The sequence below is a fragment of the Diadema antillarum genome, unplaced genomic scaffold (genome assembly GCF_040938485.1).
Source record: "Diadema antillarum isolate AM-2024a unplaced genomic scaffold, OU_Dant_1.0 seq00000103_RagTag, whole genome shotgun sequence".
In the NCBI taxonomy this organism is placed as follows: domain Eukaryota; kingdom Metazoa; phylum Echinodermata; class Echinoidea; order Diadematoida; family Diadematidae; genus Diadema; species Diadema antillarum.
In genome coordinates, this window is record NW_027271190.1 from 191,541 (window position 1) to 212,052 (window position 20,512).

The 20,512-nt window shown below is 38.9% G+C and overlaps 2 protein-coding genes across 2 annotated transcripts in view; one reads left to right on the forward strand and one right to left on the reverse strand.

Moving 5' to 3' along the window:
* The first annotated feature begins 5,021 nt into the window (after positions 1 to 5,021).
* LOC139726868 (meiosis-specific protein MEI4-like) lies at positions 5,022 to 7,680 on the forward strand. Its single transcript, XM_071637861.1, has 3 exons — positions 5,022 to 5,253; positions 6,122 to 6,543; positions 7,177 to 7,680. The coding sequence occupies exons 1-3, from the start codon at positions 5,022 to 5,024 to the stop codon at positions 7,678 to 7,680; spliced, it is 1,158 nt and encodes a 385-aa protein (XP_071493962.1).
* A 7,179-nt stretch (positions 7,681 to 14,859) lies between these two features.
* Positions 14,860 to 20,512, reverse strand: part of LOC139726891 (uncharacterized) — an 81,470-nt gene continuing 75,817 nt past the window's right edge. The window contains exons 5-9 of the mRNA XM_071637885.1: positions 19,995 to 20,080; positions 19,116 to 19,315; positions 18,409 to 18,515; positions 17,357 to 17,504; positions 14,860 to 16,345 (exon numbers count right to left, since the gene is read on the reverse strand). Of these exons, the coding sequence (XP_071493986.1) occupies positions 14,860 to 16,345; positions 17,357 to 17,504; positions 18,409 to 18,515; positions 19,116 to 19,315; positions 19,995 to 20,080 (2,027 nt within the window). The remainder of the gene's footprint in view (positions 16,346 to 17,356; positions 17,505 to 18,408; positions 18,516 to 19,115; positions 19,316 to 19,994; positions 20,081 to 20,512) is intronic.

Sequence of the window (20,512 nt, forward strand, 5' to 3'; positions counted from 1 at the left end):
TGGCAACAGGTGTATACAATATTTGTGTCATATAAAGCCGTCTCTTGGCGGCTAGAGTGTGAGTGTCTGCAGTGGGCAGACAGATTGTTGTTGATTCGGAGATCCTTCGTAAACACTAACTTCTCTACACCCCGCCTGCATCTTTTTTTTTTCTTCATAAATTGGGTGTGATGGCACAGTTAAAAACATGTTCCCAAGAAAACAAAAAAGAAGGAAAGAAAGAGAGGGGGGGGGTGGAGGAAAGGAGACGAATGGAACTGTGAAGAGCAGACCGATGGATGAGTAAGGAAAGAAGACCGAGTGAGAGAACAATAGGAGCAAGTTAAATGGATAGAGAGATTGTCAGAAATCAATGACTTAGTAGAAATATCTAAGGGAAAGATATAAGAAAGTGTAGAGATCTATAGGTGTATAGATAGATGGATAGATAGATAGATAAACAGATAGATGGATAGACAGATAACGTTTTCAAAGAAAAACAAATAATAATAATACGCTAGCATTTGAGACATAATAGTCTCAAAATGCCAAATGGTCAAATAAAAAATAATATAGGGTTGTAGAGGGTCACACACGAAAGCTTTTTGTAAATATAAATTGTGCCTATGATAATTATGATATCGCTCATAGGCATTAGAAATGTGTCTACACAAACAATGCTATTTTCTCATACTTATGTTCCTGACTTGAGCATGTTACGTGTTACACGTGTCTTGTCTGAAGGTATTATCAAACTACTCACCTATCGCCTCCGGGAGGCCAAGTTACAAACGTAACGGACGCCTATCTGTGATATTATTCCGAATATGGGGTGTGACTCGTAACGAGTAACACGAACAATGGTTTGGGCTGATGCTATCTGTACACCAATGGCGTTTTGAAACAATGCTAGCACTACATGCATCAATCAGATACAACATTTCCATGGGAGATTGCGCGCGTACTCACAGCGTGAAACAATAGTCCTTGTGACGTCAAGTCTGGCACAATATCACAACGTCATAATGGAGTGAAAATTTTGAAGTTTGTCATGACAAGTATAAAGTAGCACATTTATTGCGCTCGCGCTCGAGTACAAGTTGTCTGTGGCTTCTATGATTCTATGATTTCTTACACCTTCATTCGCAATTTGAATACTAGGCCTAGTAGTAGTTCTCACACAGGCTTTAACACGTTTATGTTTTTATACCTCAGGCAGGTCTGCCCTCATATTGCAACCAACATTTTCAGAAAATACTAAACATTGCTCCATAGAAAATAATCCTCTAATCACTCGTGATTCCCACCATACTTCACCCACATTTCAGTCGTTTTGAACTTTGTGAACTTGTGAACTTTGTTACTTTTTAGCAACGTCAAAAGAACGATTTTTCTGTTTCTTGTGTGTGCTACTAGTATGAAGAATCAACGTAAAATCTATTGCGTGTTACTTTATCGTCTGATACTGTTCTACGATTAACCAGTTAGCTAGGTGAGACTGCGCCCATTTTATCTGGAACTAACGGACAACTGCACAAAACCTCCGGGATAAAGCCTAGCCATATTTCATTAAGCACACAGGTCCACAACTGCATCAGTTTTCAATTATTGCCATAAAAAAAAAAAAAAAAAAAAAACTACTATTCCGTTACTTACCGTAGATGGCGTACCTGCCTCTGACCCGTAGACGTTATGCTCTCGGGTCTGCCCCATCAGGAACTCACGTGCATTTATATTGGATGCCAGACCCCGCTGCAGGAACATGGGGGGTATTCTAATAGTTTCATAAGGAAATGTAAGGAATGATTTGGGCCAGTCTGTCCCGTCCAGGACTAACTGCTGAAAAATAAAATCACAGCAAACAAGGTCCCTGCAATAACCTTCAGTGACTAAGCTTATTTACACGTTGATTTATCACCGTCACTGATGACATTTCCCCACGGATAGTTCATTTACATTATCTCATTACTGCAGCCGCAGTAAGTATACATTGAATAATTAGACAGTGCCTTTCCTTCACTCGGTCCTTCGCTCCATGGACAAGTATTTCAGATTGGCAATTTGTAACGTGAACTTTCATTACGACGGCGGCGTATGCTTTCATCGAGCTTTTGTTACAACTACTATGACAAGCGAAAACGGTCCTTGCTCACCGCGCCCTTGTAATTGTATGATTTGCGAGTCCTTGCTTGGATCATTCTGTCATGAAGCAACAAACTATGGCGTGCCACAAGCATGAGTCAGTGACAAAGTCAGTGACAAAGCAGCGGGACAATTACTTGCTCAGTTACCTGTCGGAAATTTTATTTCGCTCTTGCCTTGATGACGTCATCACAGCGCTTAGTAACAAATTGCAACTTGCAGATGCAACCATTGCATGCATTCATACTGAACCCATGTCAAAGTCACTCTTTTTTTTTGTTCAATTAAATTTGAAATATATGAAAAACAAAATTGATTTTGTACTTTGCTAATGTTTTTTATTCAGAGAAACACACATACTTAAAGTTCTACAAAAAAACACGGGAGGGCGCACTTCAAAAAATGTGAACGAGCTTGCAGCTACAATCAGTGTGGAAGAGAAAAAGAGGGAGAAGAGCTCAAATTTATGACCTATATTATATTTTCAATAATAATTATGCTATTATGCCTTCTAGCTGGATGTCATGCATCATTAATTCATTTGTGCTATATTTGAAGTATTTTTCGTTGAGAAATATGAAAATGAAATTGAAAAGAGAAAAATAAAAGTGTAAAACGAAGGAGAAAGGAAAAGAGGAAAAGAAATTAATACGTGAGCAGGTTGTTTCATAAGACAAAAGCCCAGATTAAAGCCTAAATCAACAATGGTCAAAGCCTCAGCGACGATTAACCAGGACAGGACAGTACAGTCGTACGTAAAGCAACTATTTTACACGTGACAAATTAATGGGACTGCAAACCACTGGCATTGGAAGTTACTATGATACTCTTTTCTCGAAGCATGTACAGAGGGTAATATAATAGATATGGGATTTTATCTGATATGCAACAAGTGAGTGCAACCTGAGAAGAAACAATGTAGCCATGTTTTATTGATTATGTATGGACAGATGATAATGATAATTATATGATGTTATATGAAAGAAGAAACACAATCTTCGTTTTATTTTCTTTTGGCAACCTTTGGAACGTAATCAAAGAATCCTGCGTAATGTTCAGTCTCTCGAGAAAACAACAACAACAACAACAACAACAACCTAAATTTCGTCTTCGGCTAAAGATTTTAGGCAAATAATTTATGTTTTATCATACATACATGCTTGAAGGAAAAATCAATCAAATTGGCGCATTCATTAAAAAAAAAAAAAAATACCAAACGACCTGCCATTAAATATGAAAAATTAACATAGCACTTAAATGACATTGCATACAAAAATAAACGGGAATGCTTACTCTGGTATCCAAGACGAAACAAAGAGGGCGCTCTTCATCTAAACTTTCTGCCAATGACATGCCGTGTTTGATTTTATTCGAAGTTAGAGTTTGTCTTTACGTGTACCGGACGTGAATCGAGCAGGACCAAAAATCTTTGAAAAGAACATTTTAGTGTATTGTACGTCAACGGGGCGGCAGCATATATGGTATGTTTAATCAGTTTAAGTTACTACGACACTCACCATTCCCACGGCTATATTTCCATAACAACACTTCGTTTCAAGACCGTACGTTTGCAGCCATGCGGTCCCACGTATTTGATTTAGTGTACCTTGACAGAACAACGCTACGTGCATGTGACATGAAACTGAAGCATTTTGTTGATGTGCAACGTTAGAGTTTTCACTTGATACCCCCAGTGCTGCTTCACACAGGGCTATGAAAAGATTTAATAATGTTCCCAATTAATTATGACATGTTATTGTGAAATAATGTAAGTCTAGAATGATTATTACCCCCTATTTAGTATTCAGAATGCATTGGATTGGCCATTAAAAAACTCACAGACACAGTACTGAGTAGCGGTAGTACATTGTCGCAGGTTCCCAAGTGCCTCAAAAACTGAGTGAATGTTATAGTATAGAGAGTATAGAAAGTATAGAGACGACCAGTCCTTTTTGTTGCATTCCTAAGGTTACAGAGTTTATGAATTGATTGTTAAATGGTTAATTGTTGTGCAAGATGTTATTAATATAACAAACCTTTCTGCTTTGTTTTTGGTGTGAGTATTTGTGCATTTCCCTGCAAATAGGCTTTCAACTACCATCTACTGGTCTAGATCATTAATGGGATTCACCCTCAGTATGGCAAGCAATTTTGTATTGTACATTTTACCATTGAACGTAGATTTCCTTGGTAGCTACCAGCTGAGCTGGTTTCCATTATGATTGTTTGGTTGTTGTTGGGTGGTTTTTTTTTTTACGATAACAGCTGATCACAGTTGTTGAAAGTGTGCTAAAATTTGGGAAGAATTCGTTCAAACAGAATTGGTGTACAGAGATCATGCATAAACTGATATACTTAAAAAAATGATTATGCAACAACAGCAACAAACAATCACTTCTTTTTGACTGAATTTCCAGTTTTCCATTCTCAGAGCAATGAGCACATCACTTACTATAAACAAAATATTTTCATGGCAAGAAATTTTCACAAATTGCAACCAATGGCCTTTTCTTTTTTTTTTTTTTTGCAGCATGAATTTTCACGTATTTTCACAGGCATTCACTGCATATAGTGTAGACAAAAACTTTTGCATGCATTTTAATTTTACAAATCTAGGCTCGTAAAATTCACAAAATTAGAATGCATGCAAACATTCCTGGTTTTGCAGTATGAAAATTGAATGGGTTTGTGTTATGCCTACAACTAGATGAGAGAGACTTCAGAAGTTGATATCAAAATGTCTCCAATCTAGTATTCTTCCAGCTTGAAGAGTCTTCTGCATTATGTTTATACTAATGAAGCAACTTTTGTCATCTTTGTTATATTGTACAGCAAAACATGGAGACATCAGATGAATCTGATCTGGGACATTGCCAGGTATGCATACTTCAGATGACATCATGGATACAGCCTTTGTCGACAGGCTGAAGGTGGCTGCAGCAGCAGCCATCATTAAACAGAAGCCTGTGTCAATGACTGGCAAGGAATATGCACAGCTCCTGGCAAAGAAACTGCAGGATAGAGAAAACTCCTGGAAGGCCAAGGCCAAACAGCTTGAGAGGGAACTGTTAAAAACAAGGCAGGAACTCCTGTTGGTAAAGGCTAACTTGCCAGACAGAAATATCTCAAAAGGTATTGTACAATTCAGGTTTATTACTATCCTTTGCTACAAGTGCCATCTTTTTTCTCTTTTTCTCATTCATTGCATTCACCTCTAAGTATTTTCTTTATTTTTCAGTTTATGAAATTTGGAATTATTATTTGACAAATTATAGAATAGGAATGAGATGAAAATTCTGTAATTATTTTGCATGCTGTAAGATTACAGTGTATTCATCAGTACGGTATTGACTAACCCAAATTTCGATTTTTCGTACATTGTCTTTGAGAAAATTAATGATATTGGGAAAAAGTGTGCATATCTTGCGATTATTGAATCGTGAAAATGTTAAAGGACAAAAGTCAGCTATTACGGACATTGGCACGATTATGTGATATCATGCGTGTAGGTTGGTCAAGGTATGCCACTAAGCTTCTAACACTTCAATAAAACACACATGCACTCACACACAAAACCTAAATGAATTTGACATATCAGAGGCAATGCATGCATGAAATCAATGTAAGAATATAGTTGCATTATGTGAATTGAATACTTGTGATGATGTTACAGCATTGTTATTGAAACTAGAAATATCAAATAATAGATAACAATTATAGCACATAATGAGATTGTTATCTTTGTTATTTTTTCTCATAAATGTTTGCGTTTCCCTCAGCACATTGTATGGGAGAATGAATTGGTATTCTATATGTGCTATTTGTTAAACACTGAGATGATTTCCAAGGTAATTTTTATTGACTGATAAAAAAGAAGATCATGTTGTACATCCATTCAATAGCAGTATCCCTGCAGTTCGCTGCAGTAACAGAGAGTTAACTTACATCTACTCTGCTTTACTTGATCTTTATGCATCATTTGCAGACAGCAGGAGAAAAGAAATCTCTAACAACAGCAGTGGGAGCAGGACAAGTGAGGATGCATTCCCCACTCCACCATCTTCATCTGAAAACTGTCACAGTTCTGACCTAGAGGGGGCGCTGTCTGTCAACACCAAATTCCTCCACAGCTTGTCCTGCCTGTCCGTGGCGAGCGATCCAGAGGCAAGATCGGTACTCGCTTCTCCGGACGTCATCGTTGAGAGTGTGCGCTCAGCCACGGACTTCATCTTGGAGGTACAGCGGGGAGGGTCGTCTACCAGTGCCACATCATCGAGGCTTGCCCGGCAGGCGGTGGAGTCCCTAGCTAAGGCTGTTGATTCACCTGCTGCCGATGGATGCAGAATGGAGCTTGTCGCCGTGACAACAAAGCTCGTGGAGGGGATACTCGGCGAGATGTTGAGAAACTCCAACAAGTGCAACGTAAGTGCAGAATAATTTACACTTTCTCAATGTTGTCAACACACACTGCCAATTGAGGATCAGGAGGACGTCGATACAATACAAGGTCTACGGTAATTACTATCCTCCTGCTTCGAAGCTAATGACATTATATATCTGCATGTACAATGTAGGAACTTGACAATTTTCTTGTGCTGGAGTGATGAAAATACAGCATGGACTAGACTTTAGTTTCTTCATCAAATGAAATACACCATCGACGAAATGGGGAAACACTTTAAATACAGCTGTGTCTATAATTGCCAACATTAAGGAGCACTGTGATCCTAAATTTGGCAATCATATCCGTATTACCACTTGAGAGCAACAGCTGTGAAAAAAGGAAAAATATTCTGCATTTCTTTAAACCTCCCTTGTCAGTTATTTTTTATATGTTGTATCACCAAAACATATAGACGTTTACAACATGAAAGCACAAAGTACATGACAGTGATTTTTGCTTGTCCTATTGCTCTTTCTCAATCACATCTTCTCTATTACTCATCCATATTTGTATCTATTTGCCTGTGCATTCAGTCATTTCCTCTTTACATTTGCTTATTTTCTGCTAGATTCCAATTAATATGCTCCTAATCTTTGTCCACTCATACACAGGTTCACTCACTTCAAGAATCCAGCAACCTTGTTTCCAATCTCTCGAAATCCCACCACCTGTGTCCCATCATCATCCTGTCTGTTTTACAAAAGATTGAAAGAGTGTCCGCATCTCTCCGAGACATCAGTCACCGCCGCGGGCACCATCTCGACGTAGACCTTTTGGAGAACTCATACTTCCTCTTCTCCACACTGGAGGACATTCTCATCTCACAGCTAGCGCCATCACCCTCCTCCTCGTCACAGTTGTTTCAAAGAATAAGCCACATAGGAAAAACTAGACAGGTGACTTCTTTTTCAGATGACGAAGAAGACACATCAGCCAGCCTGTGCAATCGTAGAAGGAGCAGATCTTTCAAGAGAGCGCTTGCCTTGTCTCAAGACTTTAGGACTAACATCCTACAGAGGCTGGAAGATAGTCTCCTGCATCTGTCACATGATTTCCCTCTGTATGCTCAGTACGTCTGGAGACTCACCGGCATCATTGAAATGATGAGTGATTAGTGACATCTGATATTGAGCAGTTAACAAAACAAGGGCTGACATAAAAGAGTTTACTCCAACTCTTATCATTTCTATTTTTATTTTTTTTACATGCTGCTTTCATAGATTTGTAATTTGACAGCTGTTCTGAGAAACCATGTACCATGCTTGTGGTGGAGGTGGTTGAAAGAAGATGAATCAGAGAGATGGGAGGACACCTCCCTGGATGAATGAAAGGTTTCTTCCTCTTGGGACACCCCTCCCCCCTTTGAAAAAAAAAAATGACACATCTGGCTTAAGGGACTTGGCATCTTTTGAAAAGTTCAAGGTTCTTGGACTCATTGCAGTCTCATTTTGTGAAAGGACACAACACCTCCTAGCCTGTTTTTGTTGCAGATTGGTGATTAACCCATGGAATGCTGATAGTACTACTTGGGCGTTAATCCCTGTGTCTGGTTACGTACAGGATGAAAATATATTTTCAGGAATTCACCTGCATTTTATCTTTTCTGTTTGTCTACTTACCCGTTATGATAGAGCCATTTTTGCTGAAATAGTTGTTGAAATAACAGTATATGTGGCATTTCAACAATAATGTCTGATTTGTTTTTGAAATTGTTGATACAATGTATCAGTTATCCAAAGATTCACTGCCTAAATTGCATAGACTAGCAATGCTAAATTTCTCATAGAAAAAAAAAAATGATGATGGCAGTAGTAGATGAGATGACGAAGAATTCCAAGACAACTATTGATATTTTGAATATTTCCAAGTATCAAGGCCCTCAAAAAGATGATTCAAAAGTGACTTTTTTGTTCCATTCTTTCATGCTCCAATTTTCTACATGAGTGCCAGAAAAGAGCTGTAAATTTGATGGTTTTCAGCCATGAATATTATGTTCAGTCTTCAAGATTAGCATACTTCTGGAAACAACTAAATTTTGGCAAATCAGTGCAAAATAATAATAAAATAATAAAATAATGATAATGAAAATAATAATAATAAGAATAGATAATAATGAAGATAATGATAATAATGATAATACTAATGATAATGATAATAATCGTAATAGTAGTAGTAGTAGTAATAATAATAATAATGATAATAATAATAACAATGATAATGATAGTAATAATAATAATAATAATAATAATAATAATAATAATAATAATATGATAATAACAATGATGATGATATTATTATTGTTATTATCATTATCATTATTATCAGTAGTATTATTATCATTGCATTATGGTGCTAAATAACAGGTGTTTTTAAGTGCATTATTTACATGTTCAAGGACGAGGAAGTGTTATGGAGCACTGATTCTGTTCAGTTATTATATGTGCATTAATTATCTTATGTATTATGTAACATACACACACACACACACACAAGAGTGAAACATGTCATTATTGTACACTATACTGCCCTCAAGTGACCATGCAGTGAGAAGGAAGGTATCAAAATAGTTAATGCCTCTACTAGTGGTATTGCTGAGCACAAGTGCCGAACATGTTGATTACCGTAAATGTGGGCCTAATTCTGATATCAATGGTCTTGAATTACGTGAGCATCAATTGTAATTAATGTAAGAAAAATGAGGTAGAAGAAAATAAAATAAGTTTGTAAAGAATGGTAGATGCAATAAAGACATTTTTTTTTTCCTGCAATGAGCTTCTCTGATTATAAAACATGTATCTGTATTTTCCTCTTGTTTTTGTCATATTTTATTTATGGAAATTCATTTCCACTCCATAAGAAGTAAGCATTGATTACCAACTGCAGCTAAATAAATACCAATGGCCATTTTTAATCATATTTTGATGATCTGTCAACCAGTTGGTTCTACAATACTATGTACTGATAATTGCAATCATAGTAAGCTGCAATTATTAAAGAGTTTATGAAAGAATGTCAAAGTTATGTCAGACTTCAGAAATTCGCCCCTTCTTGTTCATTTTATTTTACATGAACCCAGAGAGGGAGGGACACAGAGAGAGAGGGAGGGAGGGATAGAAAGGGAGAGAGAGAGAGAGAGAGAGGGAGGGAGGGGGGATAGAAGGGGGGCTATGGAGGGAGAGAGATGCCATGACATGGTGCATGTATACCTTGGGTTTTGTTCTGCAAGCACAGACTTCGCAACCCAAAGATATCAATTGTGACGACATAACTGATGGGGAAGGATTAGTGTTGATGAGTAAAAGCAAGAATACTAGAATAGAGTGGAAAATGAGAAAGGAGATGATAGGATAGCCACATGTTTATTTACACGACCTGAAAAATCTGTATTTTCCTTCTGCATTCAAACATTCGTGGTTTCTCTCTCTCTCTCTCACACACACACACACACACAAATAAACACACACACACAAACACACACAATAATGTACGTTATACGTGTACGGCCTATAAGGGTGTCAGTGCTGATTTAGTTATGATTTTGTTGTCTCAAGAAAGGAAAGCTTACGGAGTAACTCTAAGCTTGCCAAAGTCGCTAATATGCACCATGTCATGCACACAATGTCCATTAACCAAAGTTGCAACATTCCTGATATGATAGGAGACCATTATAAAGTTGTTATCGTATATACACACATATGCGATGGACACAAACTGTTGCTCTTTCTTATTCTACTCCAACTAGTAAACTTCAAGTTCCTGTCAATAGCCATGTCGTATTGATGAAAAGTGAATCATTTTTCTCTTTGTTATCAACAATATTGAAATGAAACGCTGTAACATCGGCCGGAATGTATTTCATGATTAGGTCTTTAATAATCAAAAATCTGAAGAACAATACAATTCCATGTGTTACAAATATGTTCCTTTTCGAAATACGCAGAGGAAAATCCTGCTCAAAAACACTCGTACAGACTTAAAGCCACCGTTGACAAAGCGAGTTCTTGTTTTCTCAAACCGAATGCAATGGCAAGTTCAGTCACAATTGCTAGCGCGCCCTCATGTGCGCGCGGGTCGTCAAAATGTTTTGTCTCAGAAGAGTTAGCTATATGCCAGGCCCTTCCCATAGTATAAAGGTAAGTATTATACCTCTTTAGTTTGAGGTTTGACAGTACACGTGTGCCATCTCTGCTTTGAAAACAACACTAGGACATATTTCTGTCCATTTTGCAAAGATTTTCTATCAGAAATGCCATTATTGTCTCTCTGCAGATGATGAAGTTCTTTGATTTTAACTAGCTCACTGTGCTTCATAATATTTCTTCCTCCACTCTAGACTTGGCTTTCTGTGCGTTTAATGCCCGGTTATGTTCTCTTTCAAACACGAAGAGATCGTCAATGAAATAGGGAAGAAGACTACAACAGAGATACTATTGTTAGAAAAACATCACAATTCACTCATTCAGAACTTCGTTGAAAAACTTGAACACAGAACACAGAAGACGATTAATCGTGAGAACTCAAAGCAGGCCTGATCATTCAAGCGGTTGTGATTACTGTCATTTGTTTACCCTGTACTTTTGAAAAAAAAAAGAAGAAGTAATGATCGGCTCTCTAGTAAGTCATTTTAAAAGGACGACTCTAGTGTTCTATGCAAACTGCAGCATTTCTTCTGGATCGATCAAAGTATAGTAACACATGAAATTTCAGAGTGGTGCATTTATTTACACTACCTTATCAATTAAAGCAATGAAATGCGTATCATTCTAAAAGGGATATTTGGTTGCATCTGATGCGAATGTCTCGCATTGGTTTTCTTTTTTTTTTTTTCTCTTCTGTTTAACTACAGACGACACACCACGGTGACTTAAGGACATCATGACGTTCACCCTGAAAGGTGTGTACCTCAATAAGACTCCTTTAATTTAAAGGAAAAAAAACAACTTCTGATGCAGACATCTGTCATCAGACCTTCACCTTACTTTCATCCTAAGATTTACAGCTTTTATGGAAGTATTATATCTAATCGGTCCAGAAACTTTGGTGGCTTTTCTGTCATTTAGAGGCTGCTAGTGACTTTGGTGAACACATTTTTCCCAAATTCTAGAATCAGCTGCATGAGCTGACGTGTACATCAAGCACAAGCCCTTGTCAGTAAGCATCACACACTCACCAACAATCCGGACAACGATGAGATGTCATTATTACTGACCAGGGATTAGAAGCGCCGTTACAGGACACAATAATAATGTCATGAAACTCTAGATGGAGTGCGGATATGCCGACAGATGCAGCTTACGTTTCTAACAATGTTAAAGGCAGCATTTGACTTGTTAATACTCAGGTAGCTGTGATATAATGGTATCGTGTTCGCCATCGTTAGCTGTGGTAGCTATGCCGACAATGTCTGATTTATTTATTTTTTATCCTGAAAGACATAACAATGATGACGTTCTTTATGACGTAATAGAAATTATCAGGTTTTCATCAAGAAACCGTTCGATATAAAGATATTCCAAAGATATAAGAACTATAGAGAGGTAAGAAATGGAACTCTTTCTATTTCTTTTTCTTTTTGGTATTGCGCTTGTTTATTCAGTATACTAATCGATTAATTTTCCTTTATATTTTACAAAAAGAAAAAAGGGACAAAGATTTCGTCACGGATATTCTCAAAATTCTAGAGCGATTCGTTCCACTGTAAGAATCGATTGGAAGGAATATTGTACGAGTTCATTCATGACCTATATATTAACTGATTTATCTGTTCATTTTTTTTAATCAGAGTAAGGAAGAGAAGACTACAAGACCTATGTATTAAGGTTATGATACAGCAATAGTGTAACAGAACGAATATCTGAACTCAATTTGGGAAGCGTAAAGATAGAATTGTCAAAGTGATTGTTTAACTGCCGAGTATCAGATTTGCTCGTATTTGGTCAAATTTTCGCTAACTTGCCACTTTGAGAGGATTTTTTTAACCAACTTATCAGGACTAACACACTGTGGTAATAATCTTATTTAGAGGATTTGAAATAGGCCTATTGCTGATGCTTATTTCTAACTTCTGTATATCTTCTCTAAATTACCCACCAAGCTGTTTTACATTTGTCCTGCTCTGTTGATCAGATGCGTTTTTATCCAGTAATCATTGTAGTACTTATTTTTCAACAAGAACAGAAAATGTTCCAGAATGTATTCACATAAAATGCCAACCGGGTTGAAGTAAACTTAAAAAATAAAATGAGTTAGACTTGTCATTAACTTAAAAAGATTAAGGAAACTCATTCGTGGCCTAATGGGATAAGCACCGCTACACTCATATCAACCTCAAAAGAGACTCGACACCAATTCGTTGTTTGATCAACGCATTCTATTCATCAATCTTTCAATTTACGTGATTATCACCATGATAATTTTTACAAACAAAACACTTTCATTCATCGAAATCTAATAATACGCATCGATATCTCAAAAATACATTAAAACTGTACATAGAATTGCAACTGGTTCTTTCAAAAATGTAACATACAATCATGAAGTAAAGAAAACACTGTAAAATACATCAGAGAACAGTCTAAACCAGGACATCTCTTTAAAACAATCTGAACAATGTACACACACTTATTTCAGTTTATTATTTTATCCCGTAATATGGTGATGTTATACAGCATACAAATATGAAGCATCGAAATGCGTTATGTTGCCAATTTAGGTATAAGCTCTCTTCACATAAGAATATGCATTCATTAATCTTTGTAAACTCATTAGATACCTATAGTATTAACTTGCTTCGCGTGTGATAAACTCATTATACATACCAATGTCACATATTTCCGTTGATATGCCATGTTGAAATAGATTAGAAATTTGCTGGAGGCAGTTTGTGGTTTCAAATGATTTTTTTTTTCCACAAGAAAGACTTTTTTTTTCTTGCCATCAATGTACTTATTAATCGACGTCAACCATTCATTAGTAATCCTTGTTTTATTGATTTGATTTGTTCTCGCTTCATGATCAAGGAACACGATGCAATTAGGCTTCATTCCTGTTCATGCCCTTTGATTTAAAAAGAGTCCTCGAGAGAAAAAAAAAATGTAGTTCTAACAATCAGCGATGACTTATTTACACCTGTAAAAATGATCGAATTATTCACCCGTTTACTCCGAGCACAAAAGAATCACTATGCGACCGGCGTTTACACGAAGGATATGACCTTGTACCACTCTTATAATCATGAATCTTTCGTTGATTGGACTTCGTTACACAGCGTAACCATGTGACTTTACTGAGTGGAGACATACAACTTTTATCCTTATCTTCATTTGTCTATCGAATAACTTACTTTGGATAATTCTTGGGGGGGGGGGTGATAGTCTCAGCAAATCTGACATGCTAAAGGTAGATTACGTCATAATAGCCGATAACTTTGATCAGATGAATAACGGAGGTACGACATGGACTGTGTGCTGAATCTTACGTCTCGACTTGGCAACAACTTAATTGAAGCTGTGCCTATCACTTCACTCGGAGTGCCTAGAGAACGTATTCAAAACGCGTCATTCACCAATAAGGAGCTTTAGATTTTCGTGACGCGGACGTTCAGAGGGAAAAAAAAAACCTGTTCTGGGCTACTTTTACTTCCGCTCAATTCACGACTCAGAGAGCTACCTGATGCACCAATCATAAATGGGGCGCCATTCTATCTTTTATAGGTTGCATCCTCGCGTAATCTAAAGCTACTTTTCAACACGACGCAGGGAGAGAGGAGAACGTCCAACGCAATCGTCATCTGAAACGTCCGCGTTGCAAATATAAAGCTCCCTAATGACTTGCCATGAATCTCTTTCGTTTCTACACAATGCCCCCTCGACAAGTCAGTGCTTCTATTTCTAGAGGATTCTAAAGAATTGTTGGAATTGGTTTGGCCATTCCGTTATGGAGTGCTACTGATGAAAGTAGCCATGGCGACATAACCATCTGCAAGAAGTAATGTGCTGTTACCCTATCCATTCAACAACACCAGAACACTATCTCTAATGTTTAGAGACCATTGAGTATTTTCTTGTGATTATCTTAGAGCTGGCGATACTACGCTCCAAAGTAAACGGATTTTCTCGCCATCCATACTATAAAAAATTAATTGATTTTAGTCAGTTATGACACATCGGCAACATCAGGGTTCATTTGAACCATTATACCTATTACTCATTAAGATCATCAACAAAAGCTTGTCCGGGGTTGCTGACGTATATGTTTAAAAGACTGAGATAGACTCGAGCACGGGTTTGAAGTTGCTAGTACGCATATGCATTGTGTAGGTCTTTCAGATGCGCTCCGTTTGCGTACCAACCCAGACCGGTTCGGTCGCACATTGTACTCGTGTTGTGAAAGTACGGGTACTCCTTGGGGTCTCGGCACTGTTCCGCTATGGCTGCCTCTGTCGCCCCGTATGCCGCGTAAGCAGACGTCCGTGCCAGTGCCGTGTTCCCTGAATAACACATTGACGCGTCCTTTGTCGTGTAATAGTCCGCGATGCGGGACGTTCCGTTTATTGACGGCGGAGAGGTGTGCCCATTTCTGAGCGTTGACAGGTTGTTGCGGCGCGTCGGGCTTATGCTTCTCGAGCCGTCGTAGGTGGCAGGCTGCCTCGTCACATTCGACGGACGCGTCGCATACGACAAATCGTGCAGATCGCGTGTGTCGCGGGTGTCTGTAGCAGCCGAGGAATTCTTCCTCATGGACGAGTTTTCCGCTGAGCCCGCACTTCGTCTCGCGTCAGAATTGACAGTATGTTGAGTGGCTACCATATCACTTTGCGAGGTGGTGACGCCATTCAGCCGGCTGCTGTTCAGTTTATGTCGCTCCTCCTTCACCAGTCGCTCGGTGGCATGAACGAGGCTTTCAAATTTTCTCGTCCCAGTATTGCTTGCAGTATCAGTGTCTCGTCTCTGCCGAGATTTCTCGTGGCTGTACGCTCGCGGAGAAACCGTGGCGACTGCAGAAGGACTACCCGTTTGTACTGGTGACGTCACGTTATTTGAGTGTTCCGGCGTGACGCCGTGATTGGGTGACGTCATCGACGAGCACGATTGCGATAGAGTTTCTAAGTGGCGCGAGTCCGTTACGTCATTGCAGCACGTTGACGTGCTCGGTGCGCCTCGCAAGTGATCCGTTGCGGAATACGTGTGCGAACTTTTCCTCACGTCTGCATACGACGTCGCGTCAGAGCCGTAGCCGTGCGTAGCCGCTGCAGTCCAAGTGAAGTAGCTCCTTGCATCAGCTGCCGACCCGTAGTACCTCTCGTCGCCATAATGCCCACGATACGTCGAAAAGCGATCGTTCATGCAGTGCGCGTATGCCTCCGCCGTGGTTGGATAGGCGAAGGAGTTCCCGTAAGCGCCATACGCGCCGTCTGCAGCATAGACGTTGTGCTGATAACCCGCGGCGTAGCTCGCCGAGTACATTGCATTGTACCTGTCCAGTCCTTCCTGGTACGCGGCGGTCAGCTGAGGTGTCGCCACGGGGACCTCGCACGCCGCGGCCGCGTACTGAGTGTAAGTTCTAGCCTGGCTGTAATCCGTGGCTGCAGTAGCCATAGTATCAGGATACAGCAGGCTCTGAGTAGGTGTCTGCACCTGCTGATAAGGGTGGTACTTCGATGACTTGCTTTTCGATTTCTTGCTCTTCACTGGTCGCTTTTCCTCCGTAGCAGAAAAGTTCGACTCCGTCTTGGCTTGAAGCTGGTCAAACTGGAGAACCAATTCCTTCTCTTCCATTTGACTGCAATATAATGGTACAATGAAAAGAATGAAACAATGATATAAGTATATATATTTTTTATTTCATCCTACTCAATCTGCCATTCAAATTGATCAGACATGTACAGGTTGCATTATTCGTCCGCAAAGGTATTTCGAAAAGCGCTCACTAAAAGCGTCATTAAAAGCGTCAAGAAAAATATCAAGTGGCTAGCTACCAAATTGTTGGATCTCTGTTTAATACTGCACAGATTTGACTGTTTTTTTCTTTAACCCATTCTGTGCCGGCGACTTCGACCGATGTTTACAACGTTATGGGATATTCATCGCCAATGGGCACTCAAAGTACACAAACACAGGCAAATGTTTAAATGTGTCCCATTAATATTGGCGCTGGAATGAAACGATAATGTAATCAGTGATAAACTGAAAAATACTGCCAAATGTGATGCATGTGCGTTTAAAACAACTATTTTTACGAAGGGGAAATGGAGGATGTAAAACATTTTTCGCAAAATAAACATCTAAGCAAGCACTAAGGCATTTGTAACTTCTATCCTTGACCCAAGTTGCATGTGCAAGCTCCATGTCATCTTTTCAATGATTACTCTGAGAGACTGTGACACTTTCGAAAAAAAAAAATTCGCGTTGGTTCTGTGAAAGCTGGTAATCTCTTTGAGTCACCATTTAAACTGATGCTTCTTTTTGTGTTGAGTGTCTTCTTTCGCAGGTACAACTGAAGTGTTTGTTCGCAAAAACTGATAAGTCCATATTTGCCAAATGGAGATATTTGCGATTAAAGGTCAAGAAAAATAAAGAAAATAATAAGAAAATTTTTGCTTCTTTTGACCATAACTTCAAAAATGTACCTTTATATGTAGTAGCCTATATATCATTTAAAAGGTATTATCTTGTACTTTATGACAGAGACCGTACTTCAAAATCTTTAAAAATGGACTTGCAGCTCCCGCAAAAGATGACACTGAAATAAAAAGGCTAGGAGCCCTCTACGGCAGTGGAATATGAATCTTACCTGAGGACTGTGTTCACGCTGACGATACAGTGCGGTCGGGATGATCGACTGTTGTGGACGATAGTAGCAGCACTCTGCATCCACACCCAGCCTCCATGTTTGGCCAGGAATCGATAGTATCGGGTGGTCGCCTGGCCCTTCAATAAGACTGCCATAGCAAACAAGGAGAGCACAATTTTAGTTCAAATGATAATGGTAATAGACATAATAATAAGGATAATTATTAGAATAATGACTCTCGAGCTTGAATGCAAAAACTGATAAACGCCATTTTCAAAGTTGTTAAAGTAAGGTTATCATCAAATAGAAAAAAAAATAAAATTTGTTAAATGATACTGAACTAATACATGACAAGAAATGCATTTGAAGATATTATCTAAATTGTCATAATTATAATATCTTAATTATTTTCTTCATTTCTAGCATCCTAAATCTCAAATATCTGAAATTGCTAAAAGTGGATCAGACTTTGCATTTCAACTCTTCAAAATTATGGTACTGTTAAGCAAGGGTAGCCTCCTCACTGTTAACACTCCTCCTCCAATTGGGTCCTCCTATTATTTGTATTATTATCTCCTTTCTTTGGGGGAGGTGGGGCAAGATTGTTTTAGCAGCGCCAGGCACCCAAATACCTAATTGAGGCTCTCAAAATGATTTTGTCCGAGGAAGACCCCACCGGTCAGGATCTGAACATACAGTAGGACCATGGAGCTAGCGCAATAGTAGCACCTTTGGATTCCAAAGTCAGAGATTTATGCAATATTCCACTGTATTTTGTGACAGGAATTTGAAGAAATATAACAAAAATGTATCTTGTTGAATAACTCCTTGTACTCATAGCAAACTTCGTTGAGAGTGGATTGAAGTGCTCTATATTGACCAATACCATCGATTTAGCTATAGGATCTTCAATCATGCTGCTCAGCAGGTGAATAAATACACAGCAGAAGTTCTCGTCAAAGTGACATGGCACATCCACGGAATCTTATACAACACACCACCCCGCTCATGAAGACATGCGGATGAATATTCAAGATATTGTTAACACTCACGAGTATGGTGGGCGTATCGTATATGAATGATGTCCATGGGATGGACGAAGTGGTAGAGCGTTTTCTCAATCAAGTCTTGCGGCTCGTAGCCCGTCAAGGTGGCAACCCTGTCAGTGGCAGACGAGGTAGAACAAACATAGAATCACAGTCTGTAAGTTTTGCGCTGACATGAGTTTAGCGTGCATTGCTAGGCAAGAGCTTGAAGAACTGTTGTTCACATACATTAAGACATCAGTAATAATGTTTACGATTTGATTCCGATCTATCCATCTGTCAATCTTCAAGCAAAATCTTTGTGAATATGAATTAGGTCAGTCAGTTCAATTTGGTCTGTTAGTTCTTACTCCAGCCCATTCATTTTCAACGTTGTTATTAACGAACTTGCTGTCAAACAACTGACTTTCAATACTACGCTGTGCTTAAACTTCCACAATTTTTCATGGTTTGTCTGTGGGTAGATAGCCTTTGTTCTTCCTTCGTTCCTCCTCCTCCTCCTCCTCCTTCATCTTAATCTTCGTCTTCTTCTGTTGTTTATCTAGTGTTTTAGTTACCCATTCCATGTTCACCTCGTAATTTCAGATATGAAAATAGAAAAATGAAAGTGGCTCATTATCCACTGTAATGTATGATTATGAAATGTTTCAAAGCACATAAAAAGGCTACAAAATATATGAATATTTCTTTTCTTATTAGAAAATCTGACTTACTTTCCATCCAGGAATATGAGCTTCATATCCAGACTGGCCCGAAACATAAACATGTTGTTATAGAGCTTGACCTCGGTGAGGGAACTGGGAGGCAGCGAATGGCCGATGGCTACGAGGCCCACGTTCTGGTAGCAGCCGTCGTAGGGGGCGATGTCCATGGTGTACTGTTTGATCTTCAAGTAGCCGTGACAGTGGATCACCTGTTAGGGGGGGGGGGGGGGGGGGGGGGGCAATAGTATGGCTTTAGAATATTGGTAAATCGCATATCAATCATTGTATTGCAATCAGGTAGCATGTGAGAGCGCTGTGGTGTGGTGGATACGGCTATACACAGGATATTTCTTATTCGAATCATCTACGGTATAATTGCATTGGTGGAAAAGATATCCAATTTATACATTGATAATTTGTTTTGATGCTATCATAATTATTTTCATATTATTTGATAATAAAGTGATAATTGATTAACAAAGTGGTAAAATACTTTCGATATGCCAACTTATTTAGTACCGGCTGCTACATATTAGATGGTAGCACTGAACATGACAACGCATGCCTTTGATTCAGATCTAGCACTTCAAAATTAATCTTATCAATGCCGATCGAGTTAAAAAAAATACTGAGTGAAATCCTGAACCTCTTTGTTCTATAGACCTCGCATTGTCTAATGTCTATGGCACAATAGGAACAGCGCAACTACTCTTATCTCACTGAGTGTGTGGGGTGGGTGTAGGTGTGTTTTGTGATAGAAAGAGAGTGTGAGAAAGAGAAATACGGAGAGAGAAGAGAGAAAGGGATCGGGAGGTCGGAAGAGCTATCATTTACGAGCACGTGGTTCCTCCCATTTGAAGCAATCCCTATAGCTGCACTCCCTTTTACCTTGTAACCGCCCGACGTTAATCCGGCGTTCCGTTTGGCGAGCACGCATTTCATTCGCAAGAAGAACTGCCGCTCCAGTTCGTAATCTGTAGTAAAGATGCGAGTCGGATTTAGGAGAAAATGTAGAAATAAAGAATTATGACAGCTCCAAAAATGGATACATACAGATTTTTCCTCCTTTGTGAAGGGCCAGAAAATGGATGTTTGGCGATCACTAGCAGGGATATTAAACACATTTAAATGTTGACAAAGCAATGAAAAGGCGAGTGAAATTGATACAGATAATGATTTACGGTCCGGTCCCGCCAAATTCTGTATGTCATTTCCCCGGGAGCCACATATGGGCTCCAAGAAGGAGAAAAAAATGGCTGCATTTAAAATGGAGCGCCTTTGTCTCGTAAATTCCTCACCATTTTCTAGGGTAGTCATGATGCGAACTTTGCTATACCTTAATTGGCACCATCATGGAGATCTAGGTTGCATGATTAGAAAGAGTCAGTCGATAGTTTGCGATCCGC